This window comes from Echiichthys vipera (genome assembly GCF_963691815.1).
Source record: "Echiichthys vipera genome assembly, chromosome: 20".
NCBI classification, from domain to species: domain Eukaryota; kingdom Metazoa; phylum Chordata; class Actinopteri; order Perciformes; family Trachinidae; genus Echiichthys; species Echiichthys vipera.
Window position 1 is genome coordinate 251,826 of NC_139845.1, and position 25,000 is coordinate 276,825.

Sequence of the window (25,000 nt, forward strand, 5' to 3'; positions counted from 1 at the left end):
TCTCTGTGTGTGTTCGGGCTCAGACTAATGACTGGATCCTGTTCTCTGTGTGTGTTTGGGCTCAGACTAATGACTGGATCCTGTTCTCTGTGTGTTCGGGCTCAGACTAATGACTGGATCCTGTTCTCTGTGTGTTCGGGCTCAGACTAATGACTGGATCCTGTTCTCTGTGTGTTCGGGCTCAGACTAACGACTGGATCTTGTTCTGTGTGTGTTCGGGCTCAGACTAACGACTGGACCCTGCTCTCTGTGTGTTCGGGCTCAGACTAATGACTGGATCCTGTTCTCTGTGTGTTCGGGCTCAGACTAACGACTGGATCTTGTTCTCTGTGTGTCCGGGCTCAGACTAATGACTGGATCCTGTTCTCTGTGTGTTCGGGCTCAGACTAATGACTGGATCTTGTTCTCTGTGTGTGTTCGGGCTCAGACTAATGACTGGATCCTGTTCTCTGTGTGTGTTTGGGCTCAGACTAATGACTGGATCCTGTTCTCTGTGTGTTCGGGCTCAGACTAATGACTGGATCCTGTTCTCTGTGTGTTCGGGCTCAGACTAATGACTGGATCCTGTTCTCTGTGTGTTCGGGCTCAGACTAATGACTGGATCCTGTTCTCTGTGTGTTCGGGCTCAGACTAACGACTGGATCTTGTTCTGTGTGTGTTCGGGCTCAGACTAACGACTGGATCCTGTTCTCTGTGTGTTCGGGCTCAGACTAACGACTGGATCTTGTTCTCCGTTGTAGCTGCGTCTGGATTTGTCCGACCTGACGTCAGAAATCCAGAGAGTCACGATCAAAGAGGAGGAACAGGAGGTAACAGTGTTGTTGTTGTTGTTGTTGTTGTTGTTGTTGTTGTTGTTGTTGTTGTTGTTGTTGTTGTTGTGCCTCCGTCCCAGGTGAGAGCTCCCACTGTGCATGGGAGGCACAGTGGGAGCAGACCAGATCAGTCCTGGTCTGGTCTGGTCTGGACTGGTCTGGTCTGGACTGGTCTGGTCTGGACTGGACTGGTCTGATCTGGTCTGGTCTGGTCTGGTCTGGTCTGGTCTGGTCTGGTTCTGTCCTGGTCTGGACTGGTCTGGTCTGGTCTGGTCTGGTCTGGTCTGGACTGGTCTGGACTGGTCTGGTCTGGTCTGGTCTGGTCTGGACTGGTCTGATCTGGTCTGGTCTGGTCTGGTCTGGTCTGGACTGGTCTGATCTGGTCTGGTCTGGTCTGGTCTGGTCTGGTCTGGTCTGGACTGGTCTGGTCTGGTCTGGTCTGGTCTGGTCTGGTCTGGTCTGGTCTGGACTGGTCTGGTCTGGACTGGTCTGGTCTGGTCTGGTCTGGTCTGGTCTGGACTGGTCTGATCTGGTCTGGTCTGGTCTGGTCTGGTCTGGTCTGGTCTGGTTCTGTCCTGGTCTGGTCTGGTCTGGTCTGGTCTGGTCTGGTCTGGACTGGACTGGACTGGTCTGGTCTGGTCTGGACTGGTCTGGTCTGGTCTGGACTGGACTGGTCTGGTCTGGTCTGGACTGGTCTGGTCTGGTCTGGTCTGGTCTGGTCTGGTCTGGTCTGGACTGGACTGGTCTGATCTGGTCTGGTCTGGTCTGGTCTGGTCTGGTCTGGTCTGGTTCTGTCCTGGTCTGGACTGGTCTGGTCTGGTCTGGTCTGGTCTGGTCTGGTCTGGACTGGTCTGGACTGGTCTGGTCTGGTCTGGTCTGGTCTGGTCTGGTCTGGTCTGGTCTGGACTGGACTGGTCTGGTCTGGACTGGTCTGGACTGGGGTGGTCTGGTCTGGTCTGGACTGGTCTGGTCTGGACTGGTCTGGACTGGTCTGGTCTGGTCTGGTCTGATCTGGTCTGGTCTGGTCTGGTCTGGTCTGGACTGGTCTGATCTGGTCTGGTCTGGTCTGGTCTGGTCTGGACTGGTCTGGTCTGGTCTGGTCTGGTCTGGTCTGGTCTGGTCTGGACTGGTCTGGACTGGTCTGGTCTGGTCTGGTCTGGACTGGTCTGATCTGGTCTGGTCTGGTCTGGTCTGGTCTGGTCTGGTTCTGTCCTGGTCTGGTCTGGTCTGGTCTGGTCTGGTCTGGACTGGTCTGGACTGGACTGGACTGGACTGGTCTGGTCTGGTCTGGACTGGTCTGGTCTGGTCTGGTCTGGACTGGACTGGTCTGGTCTGGTCTGGACTGGACTGGACTGGTCTGGTCTGGTCTGGTCTGGACTGGACTGGACTGGTCTGGTCTGGTCTGGTCTGGTCTGGTCTGGTCTGGTCTGGCCTGGCCTGGACTGGACTGGTCTGGTCTGGTCTGGTCTGGTCTGGTCTGGTCTGGTCTGGACTGGACTGGACTGGACTGGACTGGACTGGACTGGTCTGGTCTGGTCTGGTCTGGTCTGGTCTGGTCTGGACTGGACTGGACTGGTCTGGTCTGGTCTGGTCTGGTCTGGTCTGGTCTGGTCTGGTCTGGTCTGGTCTGGCCTGGACTGGACTGGACTGGACTGGTCTGGTCTGGTCTGGTCTGGTCTGGACTGGTCTGGTCTGGTCTGGTCTGGTCTGGTCTGGTCTGGACTGGTCTGGTCTGGTCTGGTCTGGACTGGTCTGGTCTGGTCTGGTCTGGTCTGGTCTGGTCTGGTCTGACCTCGTGTCTCTGTGTGTTTCCTGTCTCTCAGGCGCCGTACGTTCCTCACGCTCTCGCCTTCAAACGATCGTACGCCATCAAGGTACGGACCCGAGTCCTCATCAGTGCGGTCTACGGGGGGCCCTGATCCTGTGGGGGGCCCTGATCCTCCGGGGGGCCCTGATCCTGTGGGGGGCCCTGATCCTGTGGGGGGCCCTGATCCTGTGGGGGGCCCTGATCCTGTGGGGGGCCCTGATCCTGTGGGGGGCCCTGATCCTCCGGGGGGCCCTGATCCTGTGGGGGGCCCTGATCCTGTGGGGGGCCCTGATCCTGTGGGGGGCCCTGATCCTGTGGGGGGCCCTGATCCTGTGGGGGGCCCTGATCCTCCGGGGGGCCCTGATCCTGTGGGGGGCCCTGATCCTCTGGGGGGCCCTGATCCTGTGGGGGGCCCTGATCCTGTGGGGGGCCCTGATCCTGTGGGGGGCCCTGATCCTGTGGGGGGCCCTGATCCTGTGGTGTCCTAACGCTGGTGTGTGTGTTGTTTCAGAGACGCGCTGTGAAGGACCGGGTCCCCCTGCAGGACTCTGACGGCCGGTCCTCGTGTCCCACGGAGCTGGTGGGCGTCCTGCTGGAGCCCCAGGAGCCGTCCAGTCTGAGCCTGAAGGAGACCCTGTTCCAAAGGGGGCGGGAGGAGGACCAGGACCAGGACCAGGACCTGGACGCCAAGATCACCCGCCGGGTTCAGAGGGCGGCCAGAAGGAAGGGCAAACAAGAGCAGCTGAAGAGACTCCACAAGGCCCAGGTGAGACAGACCAGGTCCACCTCAGGGCCCAGACCAGGTCCACCTCAGGGCCCAGACCAGCAGGGTTAGAGACCAGGTCCACCTCAGGGTTCAAGACCAGCAGGGTTAGAGACCAGGTCCACCTCAGGGTTCAAGACCAGGTCCACCTCAGGGCCCAGACCAGCAGGGTTAGAGACCAGGTCCACCTCAGGGTTCAAGACCAGCAGGGTTAGAGACCAGGTCCACCTCAGGGCCGGGACCAGCAGGGTTAGAGACCAGGTCCATCTCAGGGTTCAAGACCAGCAGGGTTAGAGACCAGGTCCACCTCAGGGCCCAGACCAGCAGGGTTAGAGACCAGGTCCACCTCAGGGTTCAAGACCAGCACGGTTAGAGACCAGGTCCACCTCAGGGCCCAGACCAGCAGGGTTAGAGACCAGGTCCACCTCAGGGCCCAGACCAGCACGGTTAGAGACCAGGTCCACCTGACAACGGAGACCGTCAGGGTTAGAGACCATGTTGGAGACCTGGTCCTGAGGGCAGAGACAGACCTGGTCCTGAGGGCAGAGACAGACCTGGTCCTGAGGGCAGACCTGGTCCTGAGGGCAGAGACAGACCTGGTCCTGAGGGCAGAGACAGACCTGTTCCTGAGGGCAGGGACAGACCAGGTCCTGAGGGCAGACCAGGTCCTGAGGACAGAGACAGACCTGGTCCTGAGGGCAGAGACAGACCTGGTCCTGAGGGCAGAGACAGACCAGGTCCTGAGGGCAGAGACAGACCAGGTCCTGAGGGCAGAGACAGACCAGGTCCTGAGGGCAGAGACAGACCTGGTCCTGAGGGCAGAGACAGACCTGGTCCTGAGGGCAGACCTGGTCCTGAGGGCAGAGACCAGGTCCTGAGGGCAGAGACAGACCTGGTCCTGAGGCAGAGACAGACCTGGTCCTGAGGCAGGGACAGACCTGGTCCTGAGGGCAGAGACAGACCTGGTCCTGAGGGCTGTGTCTGTGTGTTGCAGCTGATCCAGATTCAGTTGCAGCAGCTGGAGGAGAAACAAAGACGACTGGAGGAGAAAGGAGTGAAGGTGGAGAAGAGACTGAGAGGAGAAGCAGGTACACACACACACACACACACACACCACAGAGACACACACACACACACACACACACACACACACACACACACACACACACACCACAGACACACACACACACACACACACACACACACACACACACACACACACACACACACACACACACACACACACACACACACACACCACAGACACACACACACACACACACACACACACACACACACACACACACACACACACACACACACACCACAGGGACACACACACCACAGGGACACACACACACACACACACACACACACACCCATGCAGGACTCCATTCAGGGTCTCCAAGAAGGCCCCAGACTCTGAACTGCTGTTCGCTGCATCTGCACCAGCAACAGTCAGAGTCCCCCCCCACCACCCGCAGGCGTAAGGAGGCCACCCTCTGGTCCACCGGGGTCAACTCCAACACCGCGGCGCTCAGCCGGGGGTTTGAGAGTCTCCCCACACCCGCCCGGCCCCTCACACCCTGGGCCCCTCCAGAGAAGACCAGGGTCCAGCCCCTATCCAGGAGCACGGGTCCAGATCCAGACTGTGTGTGGAGGTGAGCCCCCCCAGATCTAACTGGGAGCTCCACCTCCCTCACAAGCTCCGGCTCCTTCCCCCACAGAGAGGAGACGCTCCACGTCCCCAGAGCCTCTGCTGCCCGGGTCTGGACCGGGTCTGGTTCCTGGTTCGTCCGTAGAGTCTTTGTGAGGCGTTCTTAGTCCGGCCCCTCGCCTGAGACCACTCTGCCATGGGAGACCAGGAGCACCAGGGTCCAGACCACAGCCCTCAGGGTCACAGGGACTCAGACCTGAACCACCATGAGGGGACGGGTCCAGACCACAGCCCTCAGGGTCACAGGGACTCAGACCTGGACCCCCATGAGGGGACGGGTCCAGACCACAGCCCTCAGGGTCACAGGGACTCAGACCTGAACCACCATGAGGGGACGGGTCCAGACCACAGCCCTCAGGGTCACAGGGACTCAGACCTGAACCACCATGAGGGGACGGGTCCTGGACCCCCATGAGGGGACGGGTCCTGGATTACAGGATAATCTGTTTTAATCTCACCTGTGTTTCAGATTATTGGGGCGACTCCACCGACGACCACGACCTCGATCTTCACCTGGAGGGTTAGTTCACCTGTCTGTCTCTCTGGGTCACCTGTCTGTCTCTCTGGACCACCTGTCTGTCTCTCTGGGTCACCTGTCTGTCTGTCTCTCTGGGTCACCTGTCTGTCTCTCTGGGTCACCTGTCTGTCTCTCTGGGTCACCTGTCTGTCTCTCTGGGTCACCTGTCTGTCTCTCTGGGTCACCTGTCTGTCTCTCTGTGTCACCTGTCTGTCTCTCTGGGTCACCTGTCTGTCTCTCTGGGTCACCTGTCTGTCTCTCTGGGTCACCTGTCTGTCTCTCTGTGTCACCTGTCTGTCTCTCTGGGTCACCTGTCTGTCTCTCTGTGTCACCTGTCTGTCTCTCTGGGTCACCTGTCTGTCTCTCTGGGTCACCTGTCTGTCTCTCTGGGTCACCTGTCTGTCTCTCTGTGTCACCTGTCTGTCTCTCTGGGTCACCTGTCTGTCTCTCTGGATCACCTGTCTGTCTCTCTGGGGCACCTGTCTGTCTCTCTGGGTCACCTGTCTGTCTCTCTGTCTCTGCAGGTCTGGACCACCTGTCTGTCTCTCTGGACCACCTGTCTGTCTCTCTGTGTCACCTGTCTGTCTCTCTGGACCACCTGTCTGTCTCTCTGTCTCTGCAGGACTGGACCACCTGTCTGTCTCTCTGTCTCTGCAGGACTGGACCACCTGTCTGTCTCTCTGTCTCTGCAGGACTGGATCACCTGTCTGTCTCTCTGGGGCACCTGTCTGTCTCTCTGGACCACCTGTCTGTCTCTCTGTCTCTGCAGGACTGGATCACCTGTCTGTCTCTCTGGGTCACCTGTCTGTCTCTCTGGGTCACCTGTCTGTCTCTCTGGACCACCTGTCTGTCTCTCTGGACCACCTGTCTGTCTCTCTGGGTCACCTGTCTGTCTCTCTGGACCACCTGTCTGTCTCTCTGTGTCACCTGTCTGTCTCTCTGGATCACCTGTCTGTCTCTCTGGACCACCTGTCTGTCTCTCTGGGGCACCTGTCTGTCTCTCTGGGTCACCTGTCTGTCTCTCTGTCTCTGCAGGTCTGGACCACCTGTCTGTCTCTCTGGACCACCTGTCTGTCTCTCTGGGTCACCTGTCTGTCTCTCTGGACCACCTGTCTGTCTCTCTGTGTCACCTGTCTGTCTCTCTGGACCACCTGTCTGTCTCTCTGGACCACCTGTCTGTCTCTCTGGGTCACCTGTCTGTCTCTCTGTCCCTGCAGGTCTGGACCACCTGTCTGTCTCTCTGGACCCCCCGGGTCTGATGCAGCTCTGGTTCCAGCTGGTCCAGCAGAAGAACTCTCTGGTCCGATACGAATCTGAACTCGTGATCTTGTGAGTAACTGAGCCTCAAGTCCAGCAGCAGGACCAGGTCCTTCAGGACCCCCTGGACCAGGACCTCCTGGACCAGGTCCACCTGGGTCAGGACCTCCTGGACCGGGACCTCCTGGACCAGGACCTCCTGGTTCAGGACCTCCTGGACCCGGACCTCCTGGATCCTGGTCTCAGACCCTGGTCTCTGGTGTGTTTCAGTGCCCGGGAGCTGGAGCTGGAGGACCGGCAGAGTCGGCTGCAGCAGGAGCTGAGGGAGCGGATGGCTGTGGACGGTAACCGCACACACACACCCGCAGCACAGGGGTTCAGGGGGGGGGGGGGGGTCCTGGTCCTGGTCCTGGTCCTGGTCCTGGTCCTGGTCCTGGTCCTGGTCCTGAGTAACCCTGATTGTGTTCCAGACCACCTGAAGGGGGAGCCGGAGCTGCTGGAGGAGCGGCTGATCCTGGAGGAGATGCTGGAGGTGGTGGAGCAGAGGGACTCTCTGGTGGCTCTGCTGGAGGAACAGAGACTGAGGCAGCGCCAGGAAGACCAGGACCTGGAGCAGCTCATGGGTCTCAGCTGGACCTGAACCAGGACCCGGACCTGGACCTGGACCTGGACCTGGACCTGGACCTGGACCTGGACCCGAACCTGAACCTGGACCTGAACCTGGACCTGGACCTGGACCTGAACCTGGACCCGAACCTGGACCTGGACCTGAACCTGAACCTGGACCTGGACCCGAACCCGGACCTGGACCTGGACCTGGACCTGAACCTGGACCTGGACCTGGACCTGAACCTGGACCTGGACCTGGACCTGGACCTGAACCTGGACCTGGACCTGGACCTGGACCTGGACCTGACCCTGGACCTGGACCTGGACCTGAACCTGGACCTGAACCTGGACCTGGACCTCAACCTGGACCTTTACCTGGACCTGGACCTGAACCTGGACCTGAACCTGAACCTGGACCTGAACCTGGACCTGAACCAGGACCTGAACCTGAACCTGGACCTGGACCTGGACCTGGACCTGGAAGGGTTTCTGCAGGACCCCAACTGGTCTGGACCGGTCTGCTGTGATGTCATAATGACCATCGTATCGTATGAGAGTCCAACCGGGGTCCAGAGTCCAGAGTCCAGAGTCCAGGGTCCAGAGTCCAGGGTCCAGGGTCCAGGGTCCAGAGTCCAGGGTCCAGAGTCCAGGGTCCAGAGTCCAGAGTCCAGAGTCCAGGGTCCAGAGTCCAGGGTCCAGAGTCCAGAGTCCAGAGTCCAGGGTCCAGAGTCCAGGGTCCAGAGTCCAGAGTCCAGGGTCCAGGGTCCAGAGTCCAGAGTCCAGAGTCCAGGGTCCAGGGTCCAGGGTCCAGAGTCCAGGGTCCAGAGTCCAGGGTCCAGAGTCCAGGGTCCAGAGTCCAGAGTCCAGGGTCCAGGGTCCAGGGTCCAGAGTCCAGAGTCCAGGGTCCAGAGTCCAGAGTCCAGGGTCCAGAGTCCAGGGTCCAGAGTCCAGAGTCCAGGGTCCAGGGTCCAGAGTCCAGTAACTAAAGTAACTAAAGTAAAGTAACTAAAGTTACTAAAGTAACTAAAGTGACTAAAGTAACTAAAGTAAAGTAACTAAACTAAAGTAAAGTAACTAAAGTTACTAAAGTAACTAAAGTAAAGTAACTAAAGTAACTAAAGTAACTAAAGTAACTAAAGTAACTAAAGTAACTAAAGTAACTAAAGTAACTAAAGTAAAGTAACTAAAGTAACTAAAGTAACTAAAGTAACTAAAGTAAAGTAACTAAAGTAACTAAAGTAACTAAAGTAAAGTAACTAAAGTAACTAAAGTAACTAAAGTAACTAAAGTAACTAAAGTAACTAAAGTAACTAAAGTAAAGTAACAAAAGTAACTAAAGTAACTAAAGTAACTAAAGTAAAGTAACTAAAGTAACTAAAGTAACTAAAGTAAAGTAACTAAAGTTACTAAAGTAACTAAAGTAAAGTAACTAAACTAAAGTAACTAAAGTAAAGTAACTAAAGTAACTAAAGTAACTAAAGTAAAGTAACTAAAGTAACTAAAGTAACTAAAGTAAAGTAACTAAAGTAACTAAAGTAACTAAAGTAAAGTAACTAAAGTAACTAAAGTAACTTAAGTAAAGTAACTAAAGTAAAGTAACTAAAGTAACTAAAGTAACTAAAGTAAAGTAACTAAAGTAACTAAAGTAAAGTAACTAAAGTAACTAAAGTAACTAAAGTAAAGTAACTTAAGTAACTAGAGTAAAGTAACTAAAGTAACTAAAGTAACTAAAGTAAAGTAACTAAAGTAACTAAAGTAACTAAAGTAACTAAAGTAAAGTAACTAAAGTAACTAAAGTAACTAAAGTAACTAAAGTAAAGTAACTAAAGTAACTAAAGTAACTAAAGTAACTAAAGTAAAGTAACTAAAGTAACTAAAGTACCTAAAGTAAAGTAACTAAAGTAACTAAAGTAACTAAAGTAAAGTAACTTAAGTAACTAAAGTAACTAAAGTAACTAAAGTAACTAAAGTAAAGTAACTAAAGTAACTAAAGTAAAGTAACTAAAGTAAAGTAACTAAAGTAACTAAAGTAACTAAAGTAAAGTAACTAAAGTAACTAAAGTAAAGTAACTAAAGTAACAAAAGTAAAGTAACTAAAGTAACTAAAGTAACTAAACTAAAGTAACTAAAGTAACTAAAGTAAAGTAACTAAAGTAAAGTAACTAAAGTAACTAAAGTAAAGTAACTAAAGTAACTAAAGTAACTAAAGTAAAGTAACTAAAGTAACTTAAGTAAAGTAACTAAAGTTACTAAAGTAACTAAAGTAACTAAAGTAAAGTAACTAAAGTAAAGTAACTAAAGTAAAGTAACTAAAGTAAAGTAACTAAAGTAAAGTAACTAAAGTTACTAAAGTAACTAAAGTAAATAAAGTAACTAAACTAAAGTAACTAAAGTAACTAAAGTAACTAAAGTAAAGTAACTAAAGTAACTAAAGTAACTAAAGTAAAGTAACTAAAGTAACTAAAGTAAAGTAACTAAAGTAAAGTAACTAAAGTAACTAAAGTAACTAAAGTAACTAAAGTAACTAAACTAAAGTAACTAAAGTAACTAAAGTAACTAAAGTAAAGTAACTAAAGTAACTAAAGTAACTAAAGTAAAGTAACTAAAGTAACTAAAGTAAAGTAACTAAAGTAAAGTAACTAAAGTAACTAAAGTAACTAAAGTAAAGTAACTAAAGTAACTAAACTAAAGTAACTAAAGTAACTAAAGTAACTTAAGTAAAGTAACTAAAGTAACTAAAGTAACTAAAGTAACTAAAGTAAAGTAAGTAAAGTAACTAAAGTAAAGTAACTTAAGTAACTAAAGTAACTAAAGTAACTAAAGTAAAGTAACTTAAGTAACTAAAGTAACTAAAGTAACTAAAGTAAAGTAACTAAAGTAACTAAAGTAAAGTAACTAAAGTAAAGTAACTAAAGTAACTAAAGTAACTAAAGTAAAGTAACTAAAGTAACTCAAGTAAAGTAACTAAAGTAACTAAAGTAAAGTAACTAAACTAACTAAAGTAGCTAAAGTAACTAAAGTAAAGTAACTAAAGTAACTAAAGTAAAGTAACTAAAGTAACTAAAGTAACTAAAGTAACTAAAGTAACTAAAGTAACTAAAGTAACTTAAGTAACTAAACTAAAGTAACTAAAGTAACTAAACTAAAGTAACTAAAGTAAAGTAACTAAAGTAACTAAAGTAACTTAAGTAACTAAAGTAACTAAAGTAACTAAAGTAAAGTAACTAAAGTAACTAAAGTAAAGTAACTAAACTAACTAAAGTAACTAAAGTAACTAAAGTAAAGTAACTAAAGTAACTAAAGTAACTTAAGTAACTAAACTAAAGTAACTAAAGTTACTAAAGTAACTAAAGTAACTAAAGTAACTAAAGTAACTAAACTAAAGTAACTAAAGTAACTAAAGTAACTTAAGTAACTAAAGTAACTAAAGTAACTAAACTAAAGTAACTAAAGTAACTAAACTAAAGTAACTAAAGTAAAGTAACTAAAGTAACTAAAGTAAAGTAACTAAAGTAACTAAAGTAACTAAAGTAACTAAAGTAAAGTAACTAAAGTAACTAAAGTAAAGTAACTAAAGTAAAGTAACTAAAGTAACTAAAGTAACTAAAGTAAAGTAACTAAACTAAAGTAACTAAAGTAACTAAAGTAACTAAAGTAAAGTAACTAAAGTAACTAAAGTAACTAAAGTAAAGTAACTAAAGTAACTAAAGTAACTAAAGTAACTAAAGTAAAGTAACTAAAGTAACTAAAGTAAAGTAACTAAAGTAACTAAAGTAAAGTAACTAAAGTAACTAAAGTAACTAAAGTAACTAAAGTAAAGTAACTAAAGTAACTTAAGTAAAGTAACTAAAGTAACTAAAGTAAAGTAACTAAAGTAAAGTAACTAAAGTAACTAAAGTAACTAAAGTAACTAAAGTAAAGTAACTAAAGTAACTAAAGTAAAGTAACTAAAGTAACTAAAGTAACTAAAGTAACTAAAGTAAAGTAACTAAAGTAACTAAAGTAAAGTAACTAAAGTAACTAAAGTAAAGTAACTAAAGTAAAGTAACTAAAGTAACTAAAGTAACTAAAGTAACTAAAGTAAAGTAACTAAAGTAACTAAAGTAAAGTAACTAAAGTAACTAAAGTAACTAAAGTAAGTAAAGTAAAGTAACTAAAGTAACTAAAGTAAACTAACTAAAGTAACTAAAGTAACTAAAGTAACTAAAGTAAAGTAACTAAAGTAACTAAACTAAAGTAACTAAAGTAACTAAAGTAACTAAAGTAACTACAGTAACTAAAGTAAAGTAACTAAAGTAACTAAAGTAACTAAAGTAACTACAGTAAAGTAACTAAAGTAACTAAAGTAAAGTAACTAAAGTAAAGTAACTAAAGTAACTAAAGTAAAGTAACTAAAGTAACTAAAGTAACTAAAGTAACTAAAGTAAAGTAACTAAAGTAACTAAAGTAACTAAAGTAACTAAAGTAAAGTAACTAAAGTAACTAAAGTAACTAAAGTAACTAAAGTAACTAAAGTAAAGTAACTAAAGTAACTAAAGTAACTAAAGTAAAGTAACTAAAGTAACTAAAGTAACTAAAGTAAAGTAACTAAAGTAACTAAAGTAAAGTAACTAAAGCAACTAAAGTAACTTAAGTAACTAAAGTAACTTAAGTAACTAAAGTAAAGTAACTAAAGTAAAGTAACTAAAGTAAAGTAACTAAAGTAACTAAAGTAAAGTAACTAAAGTAACTAAAGTAACTAAAGTAACTGATGTTTAATATTTACTGATGTTCAGATTTATTGTTGTTTTGTTTGTTTATTGTAATAATTGTTGTTGTTATTTTGTTGTTTTTGTTGTTTTTGTTGTTTTTGTTGTTTTTATTGTTTTTGTTATTTTGTTGTTTTTGTTGTTTTTGTTGTTTTGTTGTTTTTGTGCCAAACTTCACGTTTTTCTTATTTTCTGTTTATTAAAGAAACAAACTGATGAAAGAGTTTTATTGTTTTAATGTTTTATTATTATTTACGATGTTTTTACGATGTTTTTACGATGTTTTTACGATGTTTTTAAGACAAACTGAGGTTTTTATGAAGTTTTTACGAAGTTTTTACGATGTTTTTAAGGCAAAATGAGGTTTTTATGAAGTTTTTACGATGTTTTTAAGGCAAACTGAGTTTTTTATGAAGTTTTTACGAAGTTTTTACGATGTTTTTACGGTGTTTTTAAGGCAAACTGAGGTTTTCTGAAGTTTTACGATGTTTTTACGATGTTTTTACAATGTTTTTAAGGCAAACTGAGGTTTTTATGACGTTTTTACGATGTTTTTACGATGTTTTTACAATGTTTTTAAGGCAAACTGAGGTTTTTATGACGTTTTTACGATGTTTTTACGATGTTTTTAAGGCAACCTGAGGTTTTTATGAAGTTTTACGATGTTTTTACGATGTTTTTACGAAGTTTTTACAATGTTTTTAAGGCAAACTGAGGTTTTATGAAGTTTTACGATGTTTTTACGATGTTTTTAAGACAAACTGAGGTTTTTATGAAGTTTTTACGAAGTTTTAAGGCAAACTGAGTTTTTATGAAGTTTTACGATGTTTTTAAGGCAAACTGAGGTTTTTATGATGTTTTTACGATGTTTTTACGATTTTTTTTAAGGCAAACTGAGGTTTTTATGAAGTTTTTACGATGTTTTTACGATGTTTTTACGATGTTTTTAAGACAAACAGGTTTTTGTGAAGTTTTTACGATGTTTTTACAATGTTTTTAAGGCAAACTGAGGTTTTTATGAAGTTTTTACGAAGTTTTTAAGGCAAACTGAGGTTTTTATGAAGTTTTACGATGTTTTTACAATGTTTTTAAGGCAACCTGAGGTTTTTATGAAGTTTTACGATGTTTTTACGATGTTTTCACGAAGTTTTTACAATGTTTTTAAGGCAAACTGAGGTTTTTATGAAGTTTTTACGAAGTTTTTACGAAGTTTTTACGATGTTTTTACGATGTTTTTAAGGCAAACTGAGGTTTTTATGAAGTTTTTACGAAGTTTTTACGATGTTTTTACGATGTTTTTAAGACAAACTGAGGTTTTTATGAAGTTTTTACGATGTTTTTACGATGTTTTTAAGACAAACTGAGGTTTTTATGAAGTTTTTACGAAGTTTTTACGATGTTTTAAGGCAAACTGAGGTTTTTATGAAGTTTTTACGATGTTTTTACGATGTTTTTAAGACAAACTGAGGTTTTTATGAAGTTTTTACGATGTTTTTAAGACAAACTGAGGTTTTTATGAAGTTTTTACGATGTTTTTTAGACAAACTGAGGTTTTTATGAAGTTTTTACGATGTTTTTACGATGTTTTTAAGGCAAACTGAGGTTTTTATGAAGTTTTTACGATGTTTTTACGATGTTTTTAAGGCAAACTGAGGTTTTTATGAAGTTTTTACAAAGTTTTTACGATGTTTTAAAGACAAACTGAGGTTTTTATGAAGTTTTTACGAAGTTTTTACGATGTTTTAAAGACAAACTGAGGTTTTTATGAAGTTTTTACGATGTTTTTTAGACAAACTGAGGTTTTTATGAAGTTTTTACGAAGTTTTTACGATGTTTTAAAGACAAACTGAGGTTTTTATGAAGTTTTTACGATGTTTTTTAGACAAACTGAGGTTTTTATGAAGTTTTTACGAAGTTTTTACAATGTTTTAAAGACAACAGGTTTTTATGAAGTTTTTACGAAGTTTTTACGATGTTTTTAAGGCAAACTGAGGTTTTTATGAAGTTTTTACGATGTTTTTAAGGCAAACTGAGGTTTTTATGAAGTTTTTACGATGTTTTTAAGGCAAACTGAGGTTTTTATGAAGTTTTTACGAAGTTTTTACGATGTTTTTACGATGTTTTTAAGGCAAACTGAGGTTTTTATGAAGTTTTTACGAAGTTTTTACGATGTTTTTACGATGTTTTTAAGACAAACTGAGGTTTTTATGAAGTTTTTATGAAGTTTTTACGAAGTTTTTAAGGCAAATTGAGGTTTTTATAAAGTTTTTACGAAGTTTTTACGATGTTTTAAGGCAAACTGAGGTTTTTATGAAGTTTTTATGAAGTTTTTACGAAGTTTTTACGATGTTTTTAAGACAAACTGAGGTTTTTATGAAGTTTTTACGAAGTTTTTACGATGTTTTTAAGACAAACTGAGGTTTTTATGAAGTTTTTACGATGTTTTTAAGGCAAACTGAGGTTTTTATGAAGTTTTTACGATGTTTTTACGATGTTTTTAAGACAAACTGAGGTTTTTATGAAGTTTTTACGATGTTTTTACGATGTTTTTAAGGCAAACTGAGGTTTTTATGAAGTTTTTACGAAGTTTTTAAGACAAACTGAGGTTTTTATGAAGTTTTTACGAAGTTTTTAAGGCAAATTGAGGTTTTTATAAAGTTTTTACGAAGTTTTTACGATGTTTTAAGGCAAACTGAGGTTTTTATGAAGTTTTTACGAAGTTTTTACAATGTTTTTAAGACAAACTGAGGTTTTTATGAAGTTTTTACGATGTTTTTAAGGCAAACTGAGGTTTTTACGATGTTTTTACGATGTTTTTAAGGCAAACTGAGGTTTTTACGATGTTTTTACGATGTTTTTAAGACAAACTGAGGTTTTTATGAAGTTTTTACGAAGTTTTTACGATGTTTTTAAGGCAAAATGAGGTTTTTATGAAGTTTTTACGAAGTTTTTACGATGTTTTTAAAAATGAGGTTTTTATGAAGTTTTTACGATGTTTTTAAGGCAAACTGAGTTTTTTATGAAGTTTTTACGATGTTTTTACGATGTTTTTACGATGTTTTTAAGACAAACTGAGGTTTTTATGAAGTTTTTACGATGTTTTTACGATGTTTTTAAGGCAAACTGAGGTTTTTATGAAGTTTTTACGATGTTTTTACGATGTTTTTAAGACAAACTGAGGTTTTTATGAAGTTTTTACGATGTTTTTAAGGCAAAATGAGGTTTTTATGAAGTTTTTATGATGTTTTTAAGACAAACTGAGGTTTTTATGAAGTTTTTATGATGTTTTTAAGACAAACTGAGGTTTTTATGAAGTTTTTACGAAGTTTTTACGATGTTTTTAAGGCAAACTGAGGTTTTTATGAAGTTTTTACGATGTTTTTACGATTTTTTAAGGCAAACTGAGGTTTTTATGAAGTTTTTACGATGTTTTTAAGGCAAACTGAGGTTTTTATGAAGTTTTTACGAAGTTTTTACGATGTTTTTAAGACAAACTGAGGTTTTTATGAAGTTTTTACGAAGTTTTTATGATGTTTTTAAGGCAAACTGAGGTTTTGATGAAGTTTTTACGATGTTTTTACGAAGTTTTTACGATGTTTTTAAGGCAAACTGAGGTTTTTATGAAGTTTTTACGAAGTTTTTACGATGTTTTTAAGACAAACTGAGGTTTTTATGAAGTTTTTACGATGTTTTTAAGGCAAACTGAGGTTTTTATGAAGTTTTTACGATGTTTTTAAGGCAAACTGAGGTTTTTATGAAGTTTTTACGAAGTTTTTAAGACAAACTGAGGTTTTTATGAAGTTTTTACGAAGTTTTTACGATGTTTTTAAGACAAACTGAGGTTTTTATGAAGTTTTCACAAAGTTTTTACGATGTTTTTTAGGCAAACTGAGGTTTTTATGAAGTTTTTACGAAGTTTTTAAGGCAAACTGAGGTTTTTATGAAGTTTTTACGAAGTTTTTACGAAGTTTTTAAGACAAACTGAGGTTTTTATAAAGTTTTTACGTAGTTTTTACGAAGTTTTTAAGGCAAACTGAGGTTTTTATAAAGTTTTTACGAAGTTTTTACGAAGTTTTTTAGACAAACTGAGGTTTTTATGAAGTTTTTACGAAGTTTTTACGAAGTTTTTAAGGCAAACTGAGATTTTTATGAAGTTTTTACGAAGTTTTTACGATGTTTTTAAGGCAAACTGAGGTTTTTATGAAGTTTTTACGATGTTTTTAAGGCAAACTGAGGTTTTTATGAAGTTTTTACGATGTTTTAAGGCAAACTGAGGTTTTTATGAAGTTTTTATTAAGTTTTTACGATGTTTTTAAGACAAACTCAGGTATTTATGAAGTTTTTACGATGTTTTTAAGACAAACTCAGGTATTTATGAAGTTTTTACGATGTTTTTACGATGTTTTTAAGGCAAACTGAGGTTTTTATAAAGTTTTTACGAAGTTTTTACGATGTTTTTAAGACAAACTGAGGTTTTTATGAAGTTTTTACGAAGTTTTTACGATGTTTTTAAGACAAACTGAGGTTTTTATGAAGTTTTTACGATGTTTTTACGATGTTTTTAAGACAAACTGAGGTTTTTATGAAGTTTTTACGATGTTTTTACGATGTTTTTAAGACAAACTGAGGTTTTTATGAAGTTTTTACAAAGTTTTTACGATGTTTTTAAGGCAAACTGAGGTTTTTATGAAGTTTTTATGAAGTTTTTATGATGTTTTTAAGGCAAACTGAGGTTTTGATGAAGTTTTTACGATGTTTTTACGAAGTTTTTACGATGTTTTTAAGGCAAACTGAGGTTTTTATAAAGTTTTTACGAAGTTTTTACGATGTTTTTAAGACAAACTGAGGTTTTTATGAAGTTTTTACGATGTTTTTAAGGCAAACTGAGGTTTTTATGAAGTTTTTACGAAGTTTTTACGATGTTTTTAAGACAAACTGAGGTTTTTATGAAGTTTTTACGAAGTTTTTACGATGTTTTAAAGACAAACTGAGGTTTTTATGAAGTTTTTACGATGTTTTTTAGACAAACTGAGGTTTTTATGAAGTTTTTACGAAGTTTTTACAATGTTTTAAAGACAACAGGTTTTTATGAAGTTTTTACGAAGTTTTTACGATGTTTTTAAGGCAAACTGAGGTTTTTATGAAGTTTTTACGATGTTTTTAAGGCAAACTGAGGTTTTTATGAAGTTTTTACGATGTTTTTAAGGCAAACTGAGGTTTTTATGAAGTTTTTACGAAGTTTTTACGATGTTTTTACGATGTTTTTAAGGCAAACTGAGGTTTTTATGAAGTTTTTACGAAGTTTTTACGATGTTTTTACGATGTTTTTAAGACAAACTGAGGTTTTTATGAAGTTTTTATGAAGTTTTTACGAAGTTTTTAAGGCAAATTGAGGTTTTTATAAAGTTTTTACGAAGTTTTTACGATGTTTTAAGGCAAACTGAGGTTTTTATGAAGTTTTTATGAAGTTTTTACGAAGTTTTTACGATGTTTTTAAGACAAACTGAGGTTTTTATGAAGTTTTTACGAAGTTTTTACGATGTTTTTAAGACAAACTGAGGTTTTTATGAAGTTTTTACGATGTTTTTAAGGCAAACTGAGGTTTTTATGAAGTTTTTACGATGTTTTTACGATGTTTTTAAGACAAACTGAGGTTTTTATGAAGTTTTTACGATGTTTTTACGATGTTTTTAAGGCAAACTGAGGTTTTTATGAAGTTTTTACGAAGTTTTTAAGACAAACTGAGGTTTTTATGAAGTTTTTACGAAGTTTTTAAGGCAAATTGAGGTTTTTATAAAGTTTTTACGAAGTTTTTACGATGTTTTAAGGCAAACTGAGGTTTTTATGAAGTTTTTACGAAGTTTTTACAATGTTTTTAAGACAAACTGAGGTTTTTATGAAGTTTTTACGATGTTTTTAAGGCAAACTGAGGTTTTTACGATGTTTTTACGATGTTTTTAAGGCAAACTGAGGTTTTTACGATGTTTTTACGATGTTTTTAAGACAAACTGAGGTTTTTATGAAGTTTTTACGAAGTTTTTACGATGTTTTTAAGGCAAAATGAGGTTTTTATGAAGTTTTTACGAAGTTTTTACGATGTTTTTAAAAATGAGGTTTTTATGAAGTTTTTACGATGTTTTTAAGGCAAACTGAGTTTTTTATGAAGTTTTTGAGATGTTTTTACGATGTTTTTACGATGTTTTTAAGACAAACTGAGGTTTTTATGAAGTTTTTACGATGTTTTTACGATGTTTTTAAGGCAAACTGAGGTTTTTATGAAGTTTTTACGATGTTTTTACGATGTTTTTAAGACAAACTGAGGTTTTTATGAAGTTTTTACGAAGTTTTTACGATGTTTTTAAGACAAACTGAGGTTTTTATGAAGTTTTTACGAAGTTTTTACGATGTTTTTAAGACAAACTGAGGTTTTTATGAAGTTTTTACGATGTTTTTAAGGCAAAATGAGGTTTTTATGAAGTTTTTACGATGTTTTTAAGGCAAACTGAGGTTTTTATGAAGTTTTTACGAAGTTTTTACGATGTTTTTAAGACAAACTGAGGTTTTTATGAAGTTTTTACGAAGTTTTTATGATGTTTTTAAGGCAAACTGAGGTTTTGATGAAGTTTTTACGATGTTTTTACGAAGTTTTTACGATGTTTTTAAGGCAAACTGAGGTTTTTATGAAGTTTTTACGAAGTTTTTACGATGTTTTTAAGACAAACTGAGGTTTTTATGAAGTTTTTACGATGTTTTTAAGGCAAACTGAGGTTTTTATGAAGTTTTTACGATGTTTTTAAGGCAAACTGAGGTTTTTATGAAGTTTTTACGAAGTTTTTAAGACAAACTGAGGTTTTTATGAAGTTTTTACGAAGTTTTTACGATGTTTTTAAGACAAACTGAGGTTTTTATGAAGTTTTCACAAAGTTTTTACGATGTTTTTTAGGCAAACTGAGGTTTTTATGAAGTTTTTACGAAGTTTTTAAGGCAAACTGAGGTTTTTATGAAGTTTTTACGAAGTTTTTAAGACAAACTGAGGTTTTTATAAAGTTTTTACGAAGTTTTTACGAAGTTTTTAAGGCAAACTGAGGTTTTTATAAAGTTTTTACGAAGTTTTTACGAAGTTTTTTAGACAAACTGAGGTTTTTATGAAGTTTTTACGAAGTTTTTACGAAGTTTTTAAGGCAAACTGAGATTTTTATGAAGTTTTTACGAAGTTTTTACGATGTTTTTAAGGCAAACTGAGGTTTTTATGAAGTTTTTACGATGTTTTTAAGGCAAACTGAGGTTTTTATGAAGTTTTTACGATGTTTTAAGGCAAACTGAGGTTTTTATGAAGTTTTTATTAAGTTTTTACGATGTTTTTAAGACAAACTCAGGTATTTATGAAGTTTTTACGATGTTTTTAAGACAAACTCAGGTATTTATGAAGTTTTTACGATGTTTTTACGATGTTTTTAAGGCAAACTGAGGTTTTTATAAAGTTTTTACGAAGTTTTTACGATGTTTTTAAGACAAACTGAGGTTTTTATGAAGTTTTTACGAAGTTTTTACGATGTTTTTAAGACAAACTGAGGTTTTTATGAAGTTTTTACGATGTTTTTAAGGCAAACTGAGGTTTTTATGAAGTTTTTACGATGTTTTTACGATGTTTTTAAGACAAACTGAGGTTTTTATGAAGTTTTTACGATGTTTTTACGATGTTTTTAAGACAAACTGAGGTTTTTATGAAGTTTTTACAAAGTTTTTACGATGTTTTTAAGGCAAACTGAGGTTTTTATGAAGTTTTTATGAAGTTTTTATGATGTTTTTAAGACAAACTGAGGTTTTTATGAAGTTTTTACGATGTTTTAAGGCAAACTGAGGTTTTGATGAAGTTTTTACGATGTTTTTACGAAGTTTTTACGATGTTTTTAAGGCAAACTGAGGTTTTTATAAAGTTTTTACGAAGTTTTTACGATGTTTTTAAGACAAACTGAGGTTTTTATGAAGTTTTTACGATGTTTTTACGAAGTTTTTACGATGTTTTTAAGGCAAACTGAGGTTTTTATAAAGTTTTTACGAAGTTTTTACGATGTTTTTAAGGCAAACTGAGGTTTTTATGAAGTTTTTACGAAGTTTTTACGATGTTTTTAAGACAAACTCAGGTAATTATGAAGTTTTTACGATGTTTTTAAGACAAACTCAGGTATTTATGAAGTTTTTACGATGTTTTTAAGGCAAACTGAGGTTTTTATGAAGTTTTTACGATGTTTTTAAGGCAAACTGAGGTTTTTATGAAGTTTTTACGAAGTTTTTACGATGTTTTTAAGGCAAACTGAGGTTTTTATGAAGTTTTTACGAAGTTTTTACGATGTTTTAAGGCAAATTGAGGTTTTTATGAAGTTTTTACGAAGTTTTTACGATGTTTTTAAGGCAAACTGAGGTTTTTATGAAGTTTTTATTAAGTTTTTACGATGTTTTTAAGGCAAACTGAGGTTTTTATGAAGTTTTTACGAAGTTTTTACGATGTTTTTAAGGCAAACTGAGGTTTTTATGAAGTTTTTATGAAGTTTTTATGATGTTTTTAAGGCAAACTGAGGTTTTTATGAAGTTTTTACGATGTTTTTACGATGTTTTTAAGGCAAACTGAGGTTTTTATGAAGTTTTTACGAAGTTTTTACGATGTTTTTAAGGCAAACTGAGGTTTTTATGAAGTTTTTACGATGTTTTTAAGGCAAACTGAGGTTTTTATGAAGTTTTTACAAAGTTTTTACGATGTTTTTAAGGCAAACTGAGGTTTTTATGAAGTTTTTATGAAGTTTTTATGAAGTTTTTACGATGTTTTTAAGGCAAACTGAGGTTTTTATGAAGTTTTTACGAAGTTTTTACGATGTTTTTAAGACAAACTGAGGTTTTTATGAAGTTTTTACGATGTTTTTAAGGCAAACTGAGGTTTTTATGAAGTTTTTACGAAGTTTTTAAGACAAACTGAGGTTTTTATGAAGTTTTTACGAAGTTTTTACGATGTTTTTAAGACAAACTGAGGTTTTTATGAAGTTTTCACGAAGTTTTTACGATGTTTTTTAGGCAAACTGAGGTTTTTATGAAGTTTTTACGAAGTTTTTAAGGCAAACTGAGGTTTTTATGAAGTTTTTACGAAGTTTTTACGAAGTTTTTAAGACAAACTGAGGTTTTTATAAAGTTTTTACGAAGTTTTTACGAAGTTTTTAAGGCAAACTGAGGTTTTTATAAAGTTTTTACGAAGTTTTTACGAAGTTTTTTAGACAAACTGAGGTTTTTATGAAGTTTTTACGAAGTTTTTACGAAGTTTTTAAGGCAAACTGAGATTTTTATGAAGTTTTTACGAAGTTTTTACGATGTTTTTAAGGTAAACTGAGGTTTTTATGAAGTTTTTACGATGTTTTTAAGGCAAACTGAGGTTTTTATGAAGTTTTTATTAAGTTTTTACGATGTTTTTAAGACAAACTCAGGTATTTATGAAGTTTTTACGATGTTTTTAAGACAAACTCAGGTATTTATGAAGTTTTTACGATGTTTTTACGATGTTTTTAAGGCAAACTGAGGTTTTTATAAAGTTTTTACGAAGTTTTTACGATGTTTTTAAGACAAACTGAGGTTTTTATGAAGTTTTTACGAAGTTTTTACGATGTTTTTAAGACAAACTGAGGTTTTTACGATGTTTTTACGATGTTTTTAAGGCAAACTGAGGTTTTTATGAAGTTTTTACGAAGTTTTTACGATGTTTTTAAGGCAAAATGAGGTTTTTATGAAGTTTTTACGAAGTTTTTACGATTTTTTAAGGCAAACTGAGGTTTTTATGAAGTTTTTACGATGTTTTTAAGGCAAACTGAGGTTTTTATGAAGTTTTTACGAAGTTTTTACGATGTTTTTAAGACAAACTGAGGTTTTTATGAAGTTTTTACAAAGTTTTTACGATGTTTTTAAGGCAAACTGAGGTTTTTATGAAGTTTTTATGAAGTTTTTATGATGTTTTTAAGGCAAACTGAGGTTTTGATGAAGTTTTTACGATGTTTTTACGAAGTTTTTACGATGTTTTTAAGGCAAACTGAGGTTTTTATAAAGTTTTTACGAAGTTTTTACGATGTTTTTAAGACAAACTGAGGTTTTTATGAAGTTTTTACGATGTTTTTACGAAGTTTTTACGATGTTTTTAAGGCAAACTGAGGTTTTTATAAAGTTTTTACGAAGTTTTTACGATGTTTTTAAGGCAAACTGAGGTTTTTATGAAGTTTTTACGAAGTTTTTACGATGTTTTTAAGACAAACTCAGGTAATTATGAAGTTTTTACGATGTTTTTAAGACAAACTCAGGTATTTATGAAGTTTTTACGATGTTTTTAAGGCAAACTGAGGTTTTTATGAAGTTTTTACGATGTTTTTAAGGCAAACTGAGGTTTTTATGAAGTTTTTACGAAGTTTTTACGATGTTTTTAAGGCAAACTGAGGTTTTTATGAAGTTTTTACGAAGTTTTTACGATGTTTTAAGGCAAATTGAGGTTTTTATGAAGTTTTTACGAAGTTTTTACGATGTTTTTAAGGCAAACTGAGGTTTTTATGAAGTTTTTATTAAGTTTTTACGATGTTTTTAAGGCAAACTGAGGTTTTTATGAAGTTTTTACGAAGTTTTTACGATGTTTTTAAGGCAAACTGAGGTTTTTATGAAGTTTTTATGAAGTTTTTATGATGTTTTTAAGGCAAACTGAGGTTTTTATGAAGTTTTTACGATGTTTTTACGATGTTTTTAAGGCAAACTGAGGTTTTTATGAAGTTTTTACGAAGTTTTTACGATGTTTTTAAGGCAAACTGAGGTTTTTATGAAGTTTTTACGATGTTTTTAAGGCAAACTGAGGTTTTTATGAAGTTTTTACAAAGTTTTTACGATGTTTTTAAGGCAAACTGAGGTTTTTATGAAGTTTTTATGAAGTTTTTATGAAGTTTTTACGATGTTTTTAAGGCAAACTGAGGTTTTTATAAAGTTTTTACGAAGTTTTTACGATGTTTTTAAGACAAACTGAGGTTTTTATGAAGTTTTTACGATGTTTTTAAGGCAAACTGAGGTTTTTATGAAGTTTTTACGAAGTTTTTACGATGTTTTTAAGACAAACTCAGGTATTTATGAAGTTTTTACGATGTTTTTACGATGTTTTTAAGGCAAACTGAGGTTTTTATGAAGTTTTTACGATGTTTTTAAGGCAAACTGAGGTTTTTATGAAGTTTTTACGAAGTTTTTACGATGTTTTTAAGGCAAACTGAGGTTTTTATGAAGTTTTTACGAAGTTTTTACGATGTTTTAAGGCAAATTGAGGTTTTTATGAAGTTTTTACGAAGTTTTTACGATGTTTTTAAGGCAAACTGAGGTTTTTATGAAGTTTTTACGATGTTTTTTAGACAAACTGAGGTTTTTACGATGTTTTTACGATGTTTTTAAGGCAAACTGAGGTTTTTATGAAGTTTTTACGAAGTTTTTACGATGTTTTTAAGGCAAACTGAGGTTTTTATGAAGTTTTTACGAAGTTTTTACGATGTTTTTAAGACAAACTGAGGTTTTTATGAAGTTTTTACGATGTTTTTAAGGCAAACTGAGGTTTTTATGAAGTTTTTACGAAGTTTTTAAGGCAAACTGAGGTTTTTATGAAGTTTTTACAAAGTTTTTACGATGTTTTTAAGGCAAACTGAGGTTTTTATGAAGTTTTTACGATGTTTTTAAGACAAACTGAGGTTTTTATGAAGTTTTTACAAAGTTTTTACGATGTTTTTAAGACAAACTGAGGTTTTTATGAAGTTTTTACGATGTTTTTACGATGTTTTTAAGGCAAACTGAGGTTTTTATGAAGTTTTTACTAAGTTTTTAAGGCAAACTGAGGTTTTTATGAAGTTTTTACAAAGTTTTTACGATGTTTTTAAGACAAACTGAGGTTTTTATGAAGTTTTTACGATGTTTTTACGATGTTTTTAAGGCAAACTGAGGTTTTTATGAAGTTTTTACGATGTTTTTAAGGCAAACTGAGGTTTTTATGAAGTTTTTACGATGTTTTTAAGGCAAACTGAGGTTTTTATGAAGTTTTTACGATGTTTTTTAGACAAACTGAGGTTTTTATGAAGTTTTTACGATGTTTTTTAGACAAACTGAGGTTTTTATGAAGTTTTTACGATGTTTTTTAGACAAACTGAGATTTTTATGAAGTTTTTACGATGTTTTTTAGACAAACTGAGGTTTTTATGAAGTTTTTACGAAGTTTTTAAGGCAAACTGAGGTTTTTATGAAGTTTTTACGATGTTTTTACGACAAACTGAGGTTTTTACGATAAACTGAAGTTTTTACGATGTTTTTTAAGACAAACTGAGGTTTTTACGATAAACTGAAGTTTTTACGATGTTTTTTAAGACAAACAGGTTTTTATGATAAAATTTCACAATAAAAAAAAAAAAGAGTCTTTTTCCTTCAGACGTGTTTTATTTTCTTTGCCCTGAGAAAAAAAGACAAAGTCGTCAGAGACTCGTGGAGTTGGCGGCGTCCAGCTTCAGGTCCTTGGCGGTCAGCCCCGCGGTGACCGGGTGCATCGCCGCTCTGTGAGCCAGGAACACGCGAACGGCTTCATCACGATATTTATCAAAGTTGTAGATTTCTCTGTGGACGAACGACAGGAAACGGGTCAAAGAGCTGCAGCGAGTCCCGAGAGTGAAGACGTGAGGGGGTCAGGGGGTCAGGGGTCAGAGGGTCTGGGGGTCAGGGGTCAGAGGGTCTGGGGT

General features: G+C 37.9%; 3 protein-coding genes across 3 annotated transcripts in view; 2 read left to right on the top strand and 1 right to left on the bottom strand.

The window, feature by feature from the left end:
- mical3b (microtubule associated monooxygenase, calponin and LIM domain containing 3b) overlaps positions 1–7,616 on the top strand; it is a gene marked incomplete at its 5' end in the record, with an annotated part of 42,448 nt that extends 34,832 nt beyond the window's left edge. Inside the window, 7 exons of the mRNA XM_083935040.1 lie at positions 2,636–2,686; positions 3,131–3,385; positions 4,377–4,470; positions 5,569–5,619; positions 6,834–6,945; positions 7,144–7,217; positions 7,344–7,616. Of these exons, the coding sequence (XP_083791166.1) occupies positions 2,636–2,686; positions 3,131–3,385; positions 4,377–4,470; positions 5,569–5,619; positions 6,834–6,945; positions 7,144–7,217; positions 7,344–7,513 (807 nt within the window). The 3' untranslated portion in view covers positions 7,514–7,616. The remainder of the gene's footprint in view (positions 1–2,635; positions 2,687–3,130; positions 3,386–4,376; positions 4,471–5,568; positions 5,620–6,833; positions 6,946–7,143; positions 7,218–7,343) is intronic.
- irf5 (interferon regulatory factor 5) overlaps positions 1–25,000 on the top strand; it is a 183,451-nt gene that overhangs the window by 32,000 nt on the left and 126,451 nt on the right. The window lies entirely within an intron of this gene.
- lta4h (leukotriene A4 hydrolase) overlaps positions 24,693–25,000 on the bottom strand; it is a 13,653-nt gene continuing 13,345 nt past the window's right edge. Inside the window, exon 18 of the mRNA XM_083934785.1 lies at positions 24,693–24,878. Coding sequence (XP_083790911.1) covers positions 24,740–24,878 — 139 coding nt within the window. The 3' untranslated portion in view covers positions 24,693–24,739. The remainder of the gene's footprint in view (positions 24,879–25,000) is intronic.